This window comes from Poecilia reticulata, linkage group LG7 (genome assembly GCF_000633615.1).
Source record: "Poecilia reticulata strain Guanapo linkage group LG7, Guppy_female_1.0+MT, whole genome shotgun sequence".
Lineage (NCBI taxonomy): Eukaryota > Metazoa > Chordata > Actinopteri > Cyprinodontiformes > Poeciliidae > Poecilia > Poecilia reticulata.
In genome coordinates this window covers 25,085,524-25,103,282 of record NC_024337.1, presented here as the reverse complement: position 1 = coordinate 25,103,282, position 17,759 = coordinate 25,085,524, and the positions used below count along the sequence as shown (strand labels likewise).

General features: G+C 39.0%; 1 protein-coding gene across 17 annotated transcripts in view; it reads right to left on the bottom strand.

The window, feature by feature from the left end:
* The window catches only part of LOC103467448 (ERC protein 2), a 154,557-nt gene that overhangs the window by 43,139 nt on the left and 93,659 nt on the right, over positions 1-17,759 (bottom strand). For all 17 annotated transcript variants that reach the window (XR_001776808.1, XR_001776809.1, XR_001776806.1 and 14 more), the window contains one exon: positions 1,965-2,112. Coding sequence is in view for 9 of the 17 variants with exons in the window: in XM_017305966.1 (XP_017161455.1) it covers positions 1,965-2,112 (148 nt within the window). In the remaining 8 variants the exon portion in view is untranslated. The remainder of the gene's footprint in view (positions 1-1,964; positions 2,113-17,759) is intronic.

Sequence of the window (17,759 nt, the reverse complement as noted above, 5' to 3'; positions counted from 1 at the left end):
CACTAAACCACAAACAGGATCTAACTCATTTTTCAATAATTCAGTATATCTACAGAGGTTAATTTAATGACTGCAAAGCCCAGATCCTGTGGCGGCAAAGGAAGCTCCTGCTGTTATGTATTTGGTGGTCAGGGATCGTTATCTAGACAATATGCTTTGTTTAATGTCTTTTGTTGGGACAAAAATGTTTCTCATTTCTTCTTCTTTTTCATGCAAGCACTTATTCAAAATTGTCCCTCATATTCCTACTATGCAAAGTTGTGTGTGTGTGCGTGTGTGTGTGCGTGTGTGTGTGTGTGTGTGTGTGTGTGAATAAGGATGTCAAAGAAGGCAAGCATTCTCTTTTCACAGCGCAACAAACAGAACTGATATTTTGTTTTTGTTTAAGTTGTACAGTTTTGTGGTATTTTAAAGAGAAAATTATTTTCTTATCAGTTGTAGTACATGATGCAGAGTTCTGGTTCTACAGGTCTCAATAGATTGCTATTTTTCCTGAACATTGCATGATCCGACCAGCATAACTTTGGTAGGATACTGACTCCTGGAAACATCGGTCCTGATGAACTCCAAAAAGTTAGGAATTTGGCTTATAAGACCTTCCAGATTGCAAAGCAGGAACTACTGCTTCTGTAACATTAGCACGTATGTCTCACTTTCTTTGTAATGTGCTAACAGGCACATCCAAAATCGTCCAGACCACAAAATGTCAAAACTACTTTTACAGAGAAAATCACTTCTGCTCATGATCAGTTCAGCAAATGCATTCGATTAGCAACACCTGGTTGCCATTTACCCTCCTAATTTCAAAAGTATCCAAAAGTATGCACTCCACTTCTGCATTTTGGGTGAGTTAACATGAAATTTTTGAAATATATTTTGCAACCTTATCTTATGATGTGTAAACAAAGTGTTTATGCAAGATTAATACGTGTCTCAGCATGTTTGCATAAATCTACTCTGCAAGCACAAGAAGGATGGAAAGTTTATTATATTCTGCCTTTTTTCTGTCGTGCAAGTTTGTCCCATTCGTCTGGTGTTCCAAACCCAGAAGCCACATCACTGAAACTAGAGCTTCTCATCACATCATCAGGTGGACTTTAACTGCTAGTTACCCAATAGGAAAACATGACGCATCAAATGGTGATAAACAGATAATTGGCTTTCCTTGAAATACCTTGAATGGAGCTGCACCCCCAAGGAACTGTTTACAAGATGCAAACCTAGGTTTGCACTTATATCCACATCCAGTCACTGCATCTGTTGACTTTTAAACCCCTTATTTTTCCCAGAAGCCTTCAGTGACTCACGAGGCCGTACATGTAGACGCCCTGCTGTTAGCTCATTATCGTTAGCATTCATGTTTGATCAGTCAGTGATGCGGTCTGACCAGATCTTAATGACCCACATACCTTCCTGAGCCTGAGGTTATGTCGAGAACCAAAGCAGCATGGAAAATAGCAAGGTGTGTGTGTGCATAGGTGTATATCTGCCTGACTTATGTCTGTTTAGCCAGCAGGCCTCAGACAAAAACAGTCCGGCAGTGACTCAACAATGACACTCGTCTGCGACTAGAGTGTATCCAGTAACTGATTGCAACATGCCTGTTTAGGGAATAGGTTCCATGATGTGATAATGTGCCTGGATTTGGATTCCAAAATCTGGTTTTCTTCCTTTGGTATATGGTGATTAAATGCAGCAACTGTGGCTACTACAAGTTATTAACTTCTATCTGTTCCCAGTTTTATGTTCAAAAGTTTTGCCGTGAGGCATCTGTAATTCAAACAATGCCCCACAATAGGCAGCAGGATTTAATTTGTAGCCCCGCTTTGATTCTTAAACCCACAACTGTCCCTCTATAGATCTACAAAGCTGTTCCTCTGTATGGAAAAGTTAACTGTCTGGACAAAAGATTATTCTTTTCAAAGGATGAACGAATAACTTTATTGTTCGTGTGGAGAATGTACCTGCTGTTTGAGCTGGTGCATGAGTCTGTCCTTCTCCCTTTTCAGAGCCATCACCTCCTCCTGGGCTTTCTTGCGTTTGGAAGAAGATAATTCCAGAAGGGCAATGTTAGCATCCTTCTCACTGATGGCTGCCAGCAACGCCTGCTGCCTGACATGGTGAGAAAAACACAAGTATGCACTGAGTAACAGAGAACAGTATCAACATTAATTCTTGGTTATGAACTCCAATGAAAATACAGCAATAAATGCAAAAGTGTAAAAAAAAAAAAAAAAAAAAAAAAAAAAAATCACACTGAAGCTGAATTTTTTAGTGCGTATAAAGATGTCAACCACCCTCATTCCAGTCCTCAACAGATTCCACTGAAAAGATACAGACATCTTTGAAGTGGTGTGCTAAGAGGTAAATTAGTGGTACCTCACTGTGACTCACCGGCATGTAACAGCGTAATTGACTCTGCAGACTAAAGAGGACATAACAGCTTTCTTCTGTTCGTATTGGTGTGTTCGGGGTGTTATATATTAGCTGCATTTCCATTACAAATGTGCACAAAACTTTGTTGATATTCGGCTAACGTTAAAAAAAATAAAAAATAAAAACACAATTTCGCAATTGTGGCATTTCCATTAAATAACACATTCACAATCACAAGTGAATAAGTTTGTTCAGGTGATAAGTCATGAAAAAACATGCCATGCTTTCATCATACTGCCACTTTCTGTTGTCTTCCTTGTCTTTTCCACCAGTAGTAACATCTGTTTACTGATCACATGACTTGTGATGTGAAAAAAGTGTTTCCATTGCAGTTTTGCAAAGTACACTAAATTCGATTCAGCCGCTCCTAGAGCCGTTTTTGCTCTAGGGGCATTGGTTTTTGCCCTTAGAGCAAAAACGTTCTTTTCAAAATTGGTATGTTTCCATTAAAGGAGCAGTATTATGTAAAATCAACTTTTTTTAGCTTTATATCATATTATGATGTTATTCCCTCAACAAAAACATACTTGGAGTGTCACTTTGATTCTTTCGTGCATGTTTGAGAAATCTCCCATGGCAACTATTCAATTGTGCAAAACGTCTGGTTGAACCTGGTTGGTGGTGCTCCACCTCCGAGGAGCACCTCCTTAGAAGTATCCAAACTTCCGCTTCACAGAGCGGGGACTCCCTGCGACTCCCCCCTTCAGCTTCAACAGACTCACCAGTAGCAAACACCTGGTGGACCTGTGCATCTGCTGAGCTCATTATATGAACCTCTAGTGAAACGCTGGTAAAAAAAAAAAAAAACCCTGTTAAAAAGTTAGTAAAGGAGTGCTGTTGTGATGACTTCCTGAAGACGGAGTTTTGGAAAAAGCAGGAATTTTTAAAGAGTCAACGCATAATACTGTCCTTTTAATCAAATGTGTTTTTTGTAATTCCAAACTGGTAAATGTGAATGCAGCTACCGATACTTTCATCCGCATTGGTAGATTCCGTTTCAAAAGCTAATTTTTGATGACATCCAACGACGGCATCTTCTTTCACGTGTTTGTTTTGTCCCTACAGGGCTTTAATTGGGATTTCTTGCCCCGCTTTTATTAAGGCCAGATTTTGAAGTGCAAAGCTTATAAGCATTGTGTCAAACTATTCTTCCGTCTGAGCTGTAGATCTCTGCAGCTCCGTTGGCGTTACCAGTGGCATCCTGGCTGCTTCTGTTTTCTGTTCTTCTTGTTCGGTCTGTGAGTTAGGCGAATGGTTATTCCTCTGCAGATTTATAGTTGTGCTGTATTGTTTCTGTTTCACAATGATGAACTGAACAGTGCTGAAGGACATGTTCCAAACTGGGAATAACACTTTATAGACTTAATTTAAACTTCTCCACAACTGTATTCCAAAAATGTCTGTCGTGTTCCCCGGACTTCATCATGGTTTTTGTTCCATTATGTTTTCTGACCAATCTCTGAGGCCTTCACAGAGCAGATAATATTATTTAGTATCCATACGGAGATTATCTTGTACATGGGTGACTTTTGAATCCAACTGGTCACACCAATTTTATTTAGGAGTATTCGAGATCTCATGCTGACTGAAGTGCACTTAATCTACCGCTCCTTAAACTTAGACAGCGATTCCATAGAAAGGACACAGACATCTTTGAAGTAGTCTGCTAAGTGGTGTATTAGTCGAACCTCACTGTGACTCACCGGCATGTAGCGGTGTAATAGACTCTGTAGGCAAAAAAGGATATGACATCTTTCAACTGTCCTCGCCGGTTAACAGAGTGCATGTGTGTGCGTGTGTCTGTGAGTGTACATCCTGTTCCAGAGGGGAGGCAGCGAATGACTCTCTACAGGTGTAGATGAAACACACCAACAAGGGTCATTATACACAAACAACCAGATGTACAAATATACCGCAAGAGGACCGACGAGCATGTGCAGCAAAGTCTGTGTCTTTAAAGCAGATCTTTGATTACAGTCTCTGTCATCAAACAGGATGTTGTAAATCCAGTGTTACGGCACACACACATCGTCTACCCACTCTTGTAAACACACTTAGGAGTAAAAATGTTCTCACAGACGGTCAGCGACAAACACACACGCACCCACGCGCACACACCTATGCTTCTTTAATTAGTTACTGTAAAATTATGACTAAGAAATTTGTCACCCAAAAAACCTAAAAAGGCAAACAAAAACACGAAAAAATAAGTGAAGCAATGACTAAATAGGAGTACTATTTCTTGCTTTTACAGTCTGGCTATTCTGTAAACAGCAATAGTTTCTGAAGGTATTTGAATAAACAAAGCAGCTTAGCTCCAGACTCTTAAGTTGCATTTAACAAGCATTTAACCAGCAAATCATTGTGTGGGTTTGTGTAAGGTAAGTAGTAGAAGAGTGAGTCTGCCGCATTTAAAATAAACTTAATCTATTTAGAATTGATCTGCAATGGCGTACATTTATTCCATGATTTAAGTCCCTGTAGAAACAATCCACTTGCAAAAATAACCATTCTGCAGTCTGAATAAAGTCATGTTGGCCCGGGAGTCAAAATGTTGTGTTTTTAGTACAATTATCTTGAGATCGCATCTGGATTCTCCAATTCAAGGCCATTAATAGATGTCTGTGTGTGCTTGCATGTAAAGTGTATTTGTTAGTGAACGCATGTGGATTCTGACATGGTCTGGAGTAGCTATTCACATCCATCATTAATCACAAAGTACGAAAAAAATGACAATTTCCATCTCTCCATGTCTGCACTATTGCTTTTTTTAATGCCAACTGTAATGAAAACACACATACTGACTTACATTGGCGTTTTATCAGATTCAGTTAATTCTGCTTGACCTGGTCCTTCATGTGGTAATAATTCTTTAGTTTTAAATTATTAAAAAAAAAAAAAAAACAAATCTGTGCTACAGAGGAATTTTACAGATTAAAGCAGTGTAATTCAGCCTAAATCATTTTTCAGCACTTTCTGAAATTAGAGAAATATTATATTTCTCTATTTGCACATTAGAAAACTCTAATGTGCAAATATTTGCAGACGTTCTAAAGCTCTATCTTTAGCTCCATTAAATAGGATGAAGAGTCGATGCACAGAGTCATATATGGGCAAGGAATGCGGCAGATTGTGTCACAGCTCATAAACAGTCCATCAGATTTACAGCCCTAACATATTTGCTGGATGGCCGTCTTTACACCAAACTGCTGAATTATGTCCAAATGGTATCACAGTTTTACCTCTTGTCCTTAAGATTAACTTTATACAGACCCAGTTTGAGAACTTTTCTTTCAACGGGTCAACATACTCCTGTAAATTCATGAAGAGTAAGAGCACTATTCTCGCCTTTTCACTCCATTGCATTTCTGCAGTGAAGACTAAAGGCAGTGCTTTCAGACACAATAAGAAAAAATGTGGTACCTAATGAAGGATTCTTGTTGAAATACACATATTCAACAAAAATAAAAGATGCTGGGTAATTTAAAATGGAATAAAAACGATACAAACTCTTCAAAATGACTTTCTACTAAAGAACCTATGCTACACAATGGTTAGTAGCACTGTTTCCTTCCAGCAAGAAGTTCCTGGGGTTGAGTCCCAGCCTGGGTATTCTTTCTCTATGCATCTTTCTACATGGAGTTTGCATGTTCTTCCAGTGCATGTGTCCAGGTACTCCGGCTTCCTCCCACAGTCCAAAAACATGACCGTTAAGTTAATTGGTTTCTCTAAATTGTCCTTGGGTGTTGGTGTTTGCATGCATGGTAGTTTGTCCTGTCTTTCTCTGTGTTGCCGTGTCATGGACTGGCGACCTTTCCAGTGTGTACCCGGCATCTCCCTCGATGACTACTGGAGATAGGCACCAGATCCTGCAAAGATGAACGTATTTAGGTAATGGATAGATGTGCCTAAGCAGTGTGTGTTGCATTTGTTTTCAGCCCCCTTACTCAACACTTTGAATACAACCCTTTGCACAACCGGGCTGCACAGTGGCGCAGTTGGTAGAGCTGTTGCCTTGCAGCAAGAAGGTTCTGGGTTCGATTCCTGGCCTTGGTTCTTTCTGCATGGAGTTTGCATGTTCTCCCTGTGCCCTGTGCATGCGTGGGTTTTCTCTGGGTACTCTGACTTCCTCCCACAGTCCAAAAACATTACTTTTAGGTTAACTGGTCTGTCTAAATTGTCGATAAGGTGTGAGTATGTGTGTGCATGGTTGTTAGTCCTGTGTGTCTCTGTGTACCCCGCCTCTCACCCGGAACATTAGCTGGAGACAGGCACCAGCAACTCGCCTGACCCCACTAAGGGACAAGGGTGTAAAGAAGATGGATGGATGGATGGACTTTGCACAACCATCTTTGATTTCAATTTCACTAATCGTAAAACAGTAGTTGAAACAGTAGTGAGCAGTAGTGGGATTCATCTATTAGACGCGTGTGAAAACAAATACAAAGAAAACATAGGTCCTCTATGTTCTGGCAGACAATCAATTTGAGGAAGAACGTTCTTCGTCTCACTTCAGGCTAACTTTTACTTGGTCCGTCCTTCACAAACAAAAGATCTTTATTTCCAGTCCGACTATAAAAAGTGGCAATGAATTTTATTTTTGTGAAAACCAGCTATGTACACGGAACAATTGGAAGTCATAAGATACTCTGAAAGCACAAATAAATTCCACTTTTAGACCTCTATTGTCAAAGAGCCCCAGCACAAGATAAAGACGCTGAAGCCGACATGATAAACACAACATTCACATAAACAGATGTGCACCTATATAAATCACACATGGCTCAAATTTATTTTTAGTATTGCAAGAGTCTGTGGAAAAGCTCTCTGTAACTTCGACGGCTGAGCTGACATCTTATTTATAATGGGTGAAATTTTCAGCTCAGCTATAACATGTGATACCAATAGAACCTTCATGGTCCTGGGGATGAATTGAGACATTCAGATCTATAGAGTTGAGAGATTTATGGCTGAAAGACATGCCCGTGTGATGAGAAGGTTGAGTACATGAGTGTGACATAAAAAGAAAAAAAAATATTGAGAGGAACAAGAGGAAGAAATGACATCAGACTCATAAAGCGCTTTATTAGGATGCCAATAGACACCCTAATAATATCTTAATAAATCAGCCATTTCCAGACACACAGACATTCACAGGCTGATGGTGGCAAGCTTCTAGATTGTAGCTAGAAGCTTGCCCTGCCAGGGTAGTCTCCCCTGCCAGGGCAAACTCTTACCACCACCCCATAGAGAAGTTAAAAGATAAGAGACTGGTGAGGATGATAAAAGCAGAAAAGAGTCATAGACTAGCCAGAACAAAAATTAAATAAGTGTGAAAGGAAGATTTGTGGGTGACATTGGATGAAATTTGGGGTAGCGAGCAGTAATTACACACCCCAAAATAAAAGGGAAAATCCACAAAAATGGAACGTTGTGGTATGAAGGAGGTGAGACCATGAATAAAACAAAATATAAATAGATGTCATGATGCAAAGAAACTAGAGAAACAACTCGGTGTTTGATAAGACCGACCTACCTGTACAGCCTCGGAAAGAAAAAAGGGAAGACGAGGGCAGAGGGAAGTAAAGAACACGGCAAAGGTAAAGATTTAGGAGTCCCAGCCTACCCTAAATCAGCTCAGTGCACTCCATGTTGTTATTCCTGGGCGTCACGGTTGAGGGATACGTGTTTATAATTTGTGTTATGACTTACTTGAAATTATGAGTGTGGAGAGTCAGTGGGACAGAACCAGATGCGTCTGCTTGATCCCCAAGGGAACCATCAATAACAACTGCCCATAAGTGCAGTGTGTGTGTGGGTCATGCATCTGCGTGTGCATGCATATGCAAACGCCTGGGCTTTGTGTCCTTACATCCACGCAAGTTCGCTTTGTTGGCCCAAAACCAACATGCCGCCACTGATATCTGTTCCCACAACATCTATTATTAAGTTCTTTACTTTCTGATCTAGCCTTTCCAGCACTCAGATCTCCAACTCCGTAGAAGCATTCCTCTGGCATTTTATGGCTGCTCCTTGATTGTGAGTATGTGAAGGTACAGCACGAGTCTGGGGCCCCATATATTGGAGTTCTGTAGCAAGAGCAAGCAGAGGACATGAGAGTGGAGCATGGTTGAGTGACACTATTATTTATGTTCTTGGAACAAATTGTTATTTACAACTAAGGAGTTAGGGAAAATGTCTATTTTCAACATAAAACACATGCTCAAGGTTCATCTTGTAAGTTTATTCCAAAGCCAGTTGAGAAGGTAAATCTGTATTTTAAATCTAAAGGCTAGTTAAATGACTTTTTAAGATATCCAGCAAGTTCATGAATACTTTATATATAGCAAAGAAATAGTACTTGAAGCCAACCAATTCCTTTGGTGGGCTTGCATGCGGTACACTTTTTGCTAACTTTATTTTGGAAAATTGACCTTATGCAACATGCCACTAATAAACATTTGTGCCAATCCTGTTTGTGGGATCTACAATGCCAATCCTCAAGGGGGATTGTCCGTAAACTGTCAGATGTGTCCATGGTCCATCACAGCTCATCAGTATGCAGTCACATTCTTTAGAGTCAAGCTTATTATCTAATTATTTGACTCAGATGAGTGGATGCAAAGACACCTCTGAAAGTTGCAGGACATCAGCCTTTCAGGACTGGAGTTGCAGATCAATATACTCTAGAGCTTATTTATCCCTGCATTATAATTTTAAGTGAAAATACTACATGAAACAAGTTTACCTTTGCTGTGCTTCCTGAGAAAACCCCATGATAGCAGATAGTTGCCCTAGAACTCAACCAAGCTATGTGTGTTTTGACTTCGCTAATAAAATATACAGCCCACTTACTTTGCTCACCCTTACTCCCACCTTAGTGCTCTGGCTAGTAGGTGCTGGTGGTGATGGTAAGGGTAATTGGAAAAGTATGTGTCAATTTTACAGCAACAAGAGAGAAAATACTAGGGGACAAAAATCAACAAATCTGCCAAAACTAGCCAAATGTTTAGAGTGGAAGCAGGGACGAGGAAAGATGGCTGACTGCTTCCAGAGATGAGCCAGACCAGACGGCCACCGCCGCATTCCAGCCAGAATGAGAAAGAGATAAATGGGTTAAGCAGGGGCACCAGGTGTGTGTGTGTGTGTGTGCGTGTGTGTGAGAGAAAGAGAGAGAGAAAGAGAGAGAGAGATAATTTACTCAAAAAAGTAAATATTATATAATACCTCTTTAAAAGATTTAGTTGTAATCAACAAAAAATTGTCAGTTAATTTTGTTGATTTGTTGCCATTTGACAATGTGCATAAAAATGACCACAGGCACCAAAAATGATTGAAACACAACAGTAGCAATAAATGACGACTGTAGCACCAGTTAGAGGTATAGTAAAAAAAGCTATGTTTTCAAAACTGCTCAAATTCTTCATCTATGAAATTAATATAGTTTAAACCCATGTAGTGAAATACTGAAGAGGTTAATCTATGATTGTATGACACATATTGTAATGTATGCTAAAAGAGAGCTTGGACATTTTTTCTGTTACAAATTAACACATTTACAAATATTAACACATTTTTTTCCCATCAGAAAAAAATGTACAAAATGTAAAATATGGACTGGTACTGTATTAAACCTAAAAGAACATCCACCGTAGTTTAAGGGTAGATAGAAGATTTTTAAAGCTACAGTTGTAAAAACGACATAATTGTCTGTGCAATAAGTACTTCAAAATACCCGTCAAATTTAGAGATGTCTATTCTTTACTTTTACTTAAGACTATGTATATATAGTCTTAAGTAAAAAAAAAAAAAAAAAAATATATATATATATATATAAGTTTTTAATTTATTGTATTCTTAAGATCAACTCCAAATAAATATTTAAAAGTAGTGATATCAAATCAAAAAGCCAAGCATGATATAAGTGATAACGCCACAAATACCACTGATTTTCTCCATTTCTTATATGGTTTGCTATGGTTTGTGTGGGCATACTAATTTCTATGTAACCCTAGGTTTTAATATTAGTATGAGGTAAATATAATCCATATCAGATTATACAAATCCTCTGCCAATCTCAGGAGCCATCTGGACTCAGGGTCTCTCCTCCCAGCTCTGACGAGGAAGGTAAGCTCCGAACCCACTGACAGAGCGCTGCAATAGCAGGGAAGGCCTGTCCAATCTTTTTACATGGGAGGTTTGTCTTCTGGCTTTATTTCATGGAGTCTGACTTGTGGTGTCACCTCGAGGCACAAGAAACAAGACAGAGGGCTGTGCTGTAGGGTACCACACACGTATGTCTCCCCTGCCTCACAGCCAGCACAAGCACAAACACAAGCAGACAAAGCAGCTGGCTTTTTTAAAGCTGTCTGTGAAAGGGGCGAGGGTCACAGTGGGAAACATAGCTCCAAACACACATGCACACATATTACATTACACACATACACAGAGAATGGGGCACACACACTTAACACTGTACATTGAGAAGACCATTAAAAGAGCTCAAAGTTCACTGAAAAAAAACTGAAGAGAGCTGAATATTGTTTGCATTTTACATAAGAAAATTATATAGCACATACGTGCAAAGTGGAATGAAAATTAATCCCCAAATGTTTTTTTTATTAATAAAAATAAGAAAAAAAAGTGTGGTTTGCATTTATAATTACACTATTAATGCTATTATAAGCACTGTGCCTTCTGTAAAACTATGCATTTGTAATGCAACCTTCTTATTCAATACATCTACGATCTTAACTAAATATTTTTTTATGTTGAAGACATCCAGAAGAAGGCTAATGTCTATTTTTATGATGCCAATAAAATTCCTTTCGAGTTTCCTAAATCTTTATCAAGACAAAGAACCTGTGAATTGTAACTTTCAAATGGATTCTCATTTTCTTTTTCATAAATGCTTGCCACATATTTGACTTTCTCAAAAAGAAAAACTATTTTAGAAAAATAATAGTATTCATTTCTAAAACTACCTTGCAATGTTCTAGTGTCATGCAAACAGTTAAAATAAGATATATGTGACGCTAAATTTAGTTTACACACAGAACACTGACTACCACTAATCAAGTTTTCTACATAACATATTAAAGCTGTAATAGTTTGCCATTAGAACTAAGTGAGCAAAGTGACGCAAAGCTTTGAATGGCCAGCCAGTCTTATAAATTGTCAATATCAAAATGAATATGAGCTGTGTCAATAGGAAAACCATTATTGTTGTTAGAAAAAATTTGTATGACAAAAAACTTTCAAAAACTTCAACACAGGTTCTTTGGAAGGAAAGCCACAAAAGCTTAATTTGTATCTCTACATCTTCATTTCATCACTACTCTCTCCTCAGGTTACTCCCAATCAAAGGCAAGTCACTCTTGGCCTTGATTGGATTCACCTCTACCTCCCACTAGGACCTCTATCATTCTGGCATTCTTGTCCCTTTTTCATTCTGTATTTGCCCTATATTCACTCAAAAGCAGGGCTAAATAATAAGTTTAAGGAGGTTATGCAAACATGTTGAAACAGCCATCCTTGGCCTAAGTATTACCCTAAACCCTTCAATTACCCGCCTTTCTTTCCTCTCTCCTCATTCCTTTTGCCCTCCACATGGGTTCCCTCACTCTACTCCCCTTAACTGCAGCCTGGAAATCCAGCACACACTCATGACGTGGGGCCAAAAGACCTTAAAATATCAGGGGCAGAGAGTACAACAGAGTGGTGTACTACAACACACGTGCACGCATTCACGTACACGCACTCGCACACAGAAGCCGTCACCCGAAATACACATGTGCACACAGGGCGATGAAAGATGGGTCCAAAAAACAGTGGTAGCGAGAACCGCGCTGTATTTTCTCTTTGTTCCAAATGCAGGGCCTGGCGGTGGACCACAGCTGAACCACAGTCGACATGCGGTGGAATGGGAGTCCACCACATTCACTTCCCTTCAAGAACCAATAGACTCAAACACATACTCATACATGGGGATCACAGAATAACATACAAATGTCCTAAAACAATCTTATGAATACACGTTCAGCAGTTTCTTGGATAACAGCGTTTTGGCCTCAAAAGTGGTTTGAGGCCAAAGGACAGATCTGCATGAGTTGTTTCCTACAATACTTGGAACAAAAATTAGACAACCCAGTTAATGTGCGTACTATCCTACACACACTATAGTGTAGGACACTACGCCAGGCGAAAAACTGACCATACATGTATATAAATGTGTCTTTGAAATAGTTTGTAGGTGTGCACTGCTTTGGCCTGTATAACACTCCCAGAATTATAGCTTTCTTTGGAGGAAGAACAAGTCTACTTCCCGACAGTGTCTAGAAGCAACAGAAGGTCAGAGCACACTCCCTCAGCCAATCAGAGGCTTTCTGGGTTTATGCTAACCACACAGGTTCATCTGGATACTACTGTACAGTGTCACAACAGTGCATTTCTGGTAAAGAGCTTGGTTTTTCAAAGGAAATTGCCATATCTTCTGTTGCTGTTGACAAAGTGGATTGTCCAACTGCACCTAAGAACCCATTACATTCCCATAGTAGAGGTAGACTGGAGGGTGTGTGTTGTTAATTTTGTTGCCCATACACAGAAATCTAAAACACAGAAATCTAACACAGAAATCTAAAAAGAATTAACAAGAAGTCTTTGAACTCTGTACAATTCTTGGTTGGCATCCTTTGTGCCTTATGCAATGTTGGTTAAAGTCTTTCTAAATTCAGTATTATGTTGTCATTAGACAATATTTGGAAGGAAGAGTACAAAGAAGAGTATTAAACTCTGTAGAAATGTCTGTCTGGACTTTCTGACTCCTTTATGTTAAAAGCCAAACTGAACACAACTTCTTGTTGTCCTTTTTCTTTTTAATTCATCTGTATTTCTTGCTGCACACCCACACACTCTTTTAATGACATAAAATCAGAATCCTTGTTCGGACACCAAATATAGGATAAACACACTAGCTGCTTTTCCAGACACAGAACTTTTTATGAACTGTGCGATGCTGTGAGAGCTGTGGTCGAGCCAGCTGCACATTGTCTGAAAAAGAAAAAAAAAAAACACACAAAGAAGACTACTTCTTGTTGCCTTCTTTGTGGCTTTCATCTGTAGTAACATCTGACATCACGTCACTCGTGATGCAAAAAAACTCTTTCCGTGTCATCTATTTTGATACGGCTGAAAATCTATCTCAAAGGTGAGATTTTTTTTTTAATTCATGTGTTTTCCATTAAGCACATTAACTTTCATAATTTCAATTTGTGCAACTCTATGGTTAATGGAAACACAGCTAGTGTATAGAACGTCTTTTCAAGGTTTCTTGTTGCAAGTGTTACTATGGTAAACCTTGTTTTTTCATAGGGAGCACCGGTATGCTCCCAAAGTGGAGCATACTGGTGTCAGTAGGACTGGCACTTGGCTTAACTGTAGGCTAAATAACAGATTTTTTTAATCAGTCCCACATAGAGCTAATGAAATAGATACAAAAATATAAAAGTGTTGGTGAAGAGGCAACACTTGTAACTCACAAAGTGAGTTATGCTGCTTGTTTTGTTTATGACAGTTGAAATTGCAACAGCGCTTTAATGAGCTGTTTTAAACTTTTCAATGCAACTAGTGTTTAGAATAACAAAAACAGCTAATGGCTTTGAAACATAGTTCAGGATTCAGGAATTGTACTTAAGTGAACGCATGTACAAAGCCGCAGGGATGTAGAGTGAACACACCCAGATACAAACACATCTGCAAATTATTAGTAATGGTCTGATTCTGACTGAAGTTAATAGTCTTTTTTTTTAATGAAGGATGGTAAATTGTAAGAAAAAGACTAAAAAGCTCAAAGTGCTCTGCTTTGTGTTGAAGCAGCAGGAAACACATGGGTTCTTTAAAGTCTGCTCTATATACACGCTCTGACCACATGCAAACTCATAGAGACTCCATTAACTTTAATGTGCTTTAATAAGATCTAGGGAATAGAAATACATTCACAGTAAAAAATAAAAAATAAAAAATGACAGTCAAAAAATTCTGTTGCACAAACTCATCCATATGGGTAAGGTGAGGGTTCTGATTAGAGTTGCAGGCAGGTCTGGGCATGCCTGCTGTATATTTAGACAGATCAGTTTGGATCAGGAGATCAAAGAGGAGCATGATTATTACCTAGCCTTCTGATAAAAAAGGCTCACTGTTATTTCCCTGTCAGTACACGCAAATACACACATCTGAGCACGCACTCACACAAATTACACACTCAAATGCACCTACAGCATGTTGGCATTAAAAGATACATAGTGATTTGTACAGTGGACACACAGGTGGATGCACACAGACACCAACACACACACATATGCAGTTAGACCTCTCTATAATCTCCGTAATTTGTATGTTGAACCCAGTGTAGACAGATCATGCCGCTGGTGCACTGCTGCGTTATTGAATTGCTTGCTCACCAGTTAGTGTGAATTCCCAGCAGAAACATTCCCTTACTTTGAAAGTACAGTTATTATTATCTGTAATAACGTGAAGAGTACAAACAAGAGCATGGCAGACACAATAAAAAGCTTGTCGTGAAGGTATTTCTTGCACTGGTGAGATTGTGTGAGAGTACAAGTCTATATACTTGATGAAGGTATGAAAATTGACGTTGCAAGTGCAAACACAAGAGCAGAGAAATGCAAACTCAAACAAGAAAGAGGAAAAGAAAGTGCCCTGTGATCACTGCTGCAAATGGAGAGCATTCGGTTTCTGCTGGTATTGTTCCAGAAATCAATCCTAAGAAGTAAAAAGTGACGCACTGACTTTATTCACCTATAAATACAGACTGTCATAAGTGCTCAGTCGGACCTATAACACACCTGTGCAGAAATTCCAGCATGTCTCCCTCTCATTTTTTTGTTTTAATAAAAGTCCTGTGGTAGTGTGCAGTTACATGCTGCTGACAGAGCCGCTGATTTCCAGATAGACAACACACCCATCCAGGTTGGCTCCCTCAGTCGATTACATCACAGTTGTTTTAACAATGGCATCCACTGAGTCCTTTTCGTAGCCACATTTAACATAGGATGTGCTACAGCCTCCCTATTTCATTTTCTCGCTTCTTTAGAGTGTTCATTTTTTGGAACCTTATTGTCATGGCCATTTATTTTAAATGTTGTAAATTGTTATTTCTATCAATTTAGTTTTCCTTTGGGCAGTTAGAATGTACTTAAGTTAGCTTTCAACCAAAATCTGTAATTAATTTTTATATTGAAATTGCTTAGATTATTTTGGTAACCTTTAGACTGTCCCGTTAATTTAAGTGATTAAAAACACACCAAACTGGGTGGATGTCTATTGTTTGAGCAAATGTCCGGTGTGATGACGGGTTTTTGTAAAATAATTTTTTTGACAAATCTTTGTTTTCATTTACGTTGTAAGACATTTTTAGTAATTATTTTATCCATATATATTTTTTAAAGAAATAAAGCATATATTTTTTCAAACAAGTCGGAAGTGCGTGCAAGAACCAAGCCACCTGTTACCACCCACAACCTCTGTTGGACATTTTCAGTTTTGGAACCCAGAAGGCTGCGACATTTAAAGATTTTGTTAGCAATTTGGATGTCAACAATGGGGGGAGGCTATTATGCAAAATTGACTTTTTTGAGCTTCATATTATGTTATGTCATCAAAAACATACTCCGAGTGTTGCTTTGACTCATTCATGCATGTCTGAATCTCTTGTGGCAGCCATTTTAAGGTGCTCATACATTTTTTTTTTTCTTTTTACACTTCTTTAAAAGGGTTGCCTATGGCACGACATGGCACTACATTAATATTTTGGAAATAAAATTCCTCTGTAAAGATATTTTCCATGCAATTTCTAGCTATGATTATCCAACACCTACCAGCTTAAATCAAATCTGGACTCAGTTTATGTAGATGACATACTTCTTTTCCCTCTGAGCAGAAGATAAAAACTGGCTCTCAAGATCTCTCTGGCCCCTGCTGTTTTTTTAATCTATCTGCAGATATGTTTAGATGTGTGTGCAAGTGTGTTATGATTAGCATGAACTTGGTGTAAGTCTCAGAGTCTGCTTCTCATTTTAGATCCAAGACACAAAATTTAGGTATGATTTTTTATTTTGTTGATTTACAGCATAGTTAGAATATTATGCATAAAATTGCTGAAAAGAAGGGAAACAAGTCCACCCAAAAACTAATCAAACCAGGAAAGAAAATGCTCTCGCTTTACAATCCAGCACTTCATATTTTCAAATGGAGACAAAAAGCTGAAGACCACCTCAGTGCTAAAAGAGATCCAAAATATATGACGGTGTTCAGACACACTTACAAACATTTTGACATAAAAATCTGTCTGTGTCAAAGAGCAGAAACACAGAAAGAAGGTGATGATCACATGAAGAATACAGTTTAGTAAGCAAAAAAGAAATGTTTATTGACCTTTTACCAGCAGTCATGCATTCAGACGTATCAGGATGTTGCTTGGAAGTTTGAGGAAACCCTGGCACAAAGAGCGTTCTCACTGACGTGACTCGATAGCTGCACCGTGGCCTGCGTGCAGACTCATCCACTTGTGTTTCTTTGTATATGTGCATGAATGCTTTTGGTGTTTATCCTGTTTGTGTACTTTCTCTGCCAACACATCTGTATGCACGCACATGAGTTTATCGCGCATTGAGTCCTCAAAGTGACATGTTGGGACATTGAGGTTAGGAAGCAGACAGTTTTAAGTCTGATAAACAAATCACGCCAAGAGGAGGATCTAAACAATATGCCACAATTGCTTTATTACTCAGTGTTTGCCCAAGGTGTCGTGTTACTAATATCCTCAGCACCGTAAAGCCCTCTCCGGTTCAGTTCTGTGTGAGTGTTTGCTCTGGCAGAGGCTCCCCAGTGACTGGTTATATTGGACATGCTCAAACAAAGCCAAACACACAGCAGGAGCCGCAAGCAATTAGGGCTGCCACAGTGCATAACTCCTCTCTGAACACCCCCTTGGTTTCCCCTTGCCACTCTTTTTCTCCTCTGCCACACATTTCAGTCTCCCATAAACCATCAAAAGCACAGATTAATTCATCAGTTTCAGCAATGTGTGTGTTAGCATCCTGTGTGGCATCAGTAGCCAAAATATTGTTTGTGCTTATCAGTAAAACTTGACCTATTAATGATGTAGACAGCATGTTGCTGACTGGGTCATGTGTGTTTTTGAAAGCTAGTGGGCAGTTTTACTGTGAGAATAATTGCTCAAATTTGAGAAGGTGGTGTCCTTGTTGGATGGTCAGTGTGTCCCATTCCATCCTTTGTTTGACCAA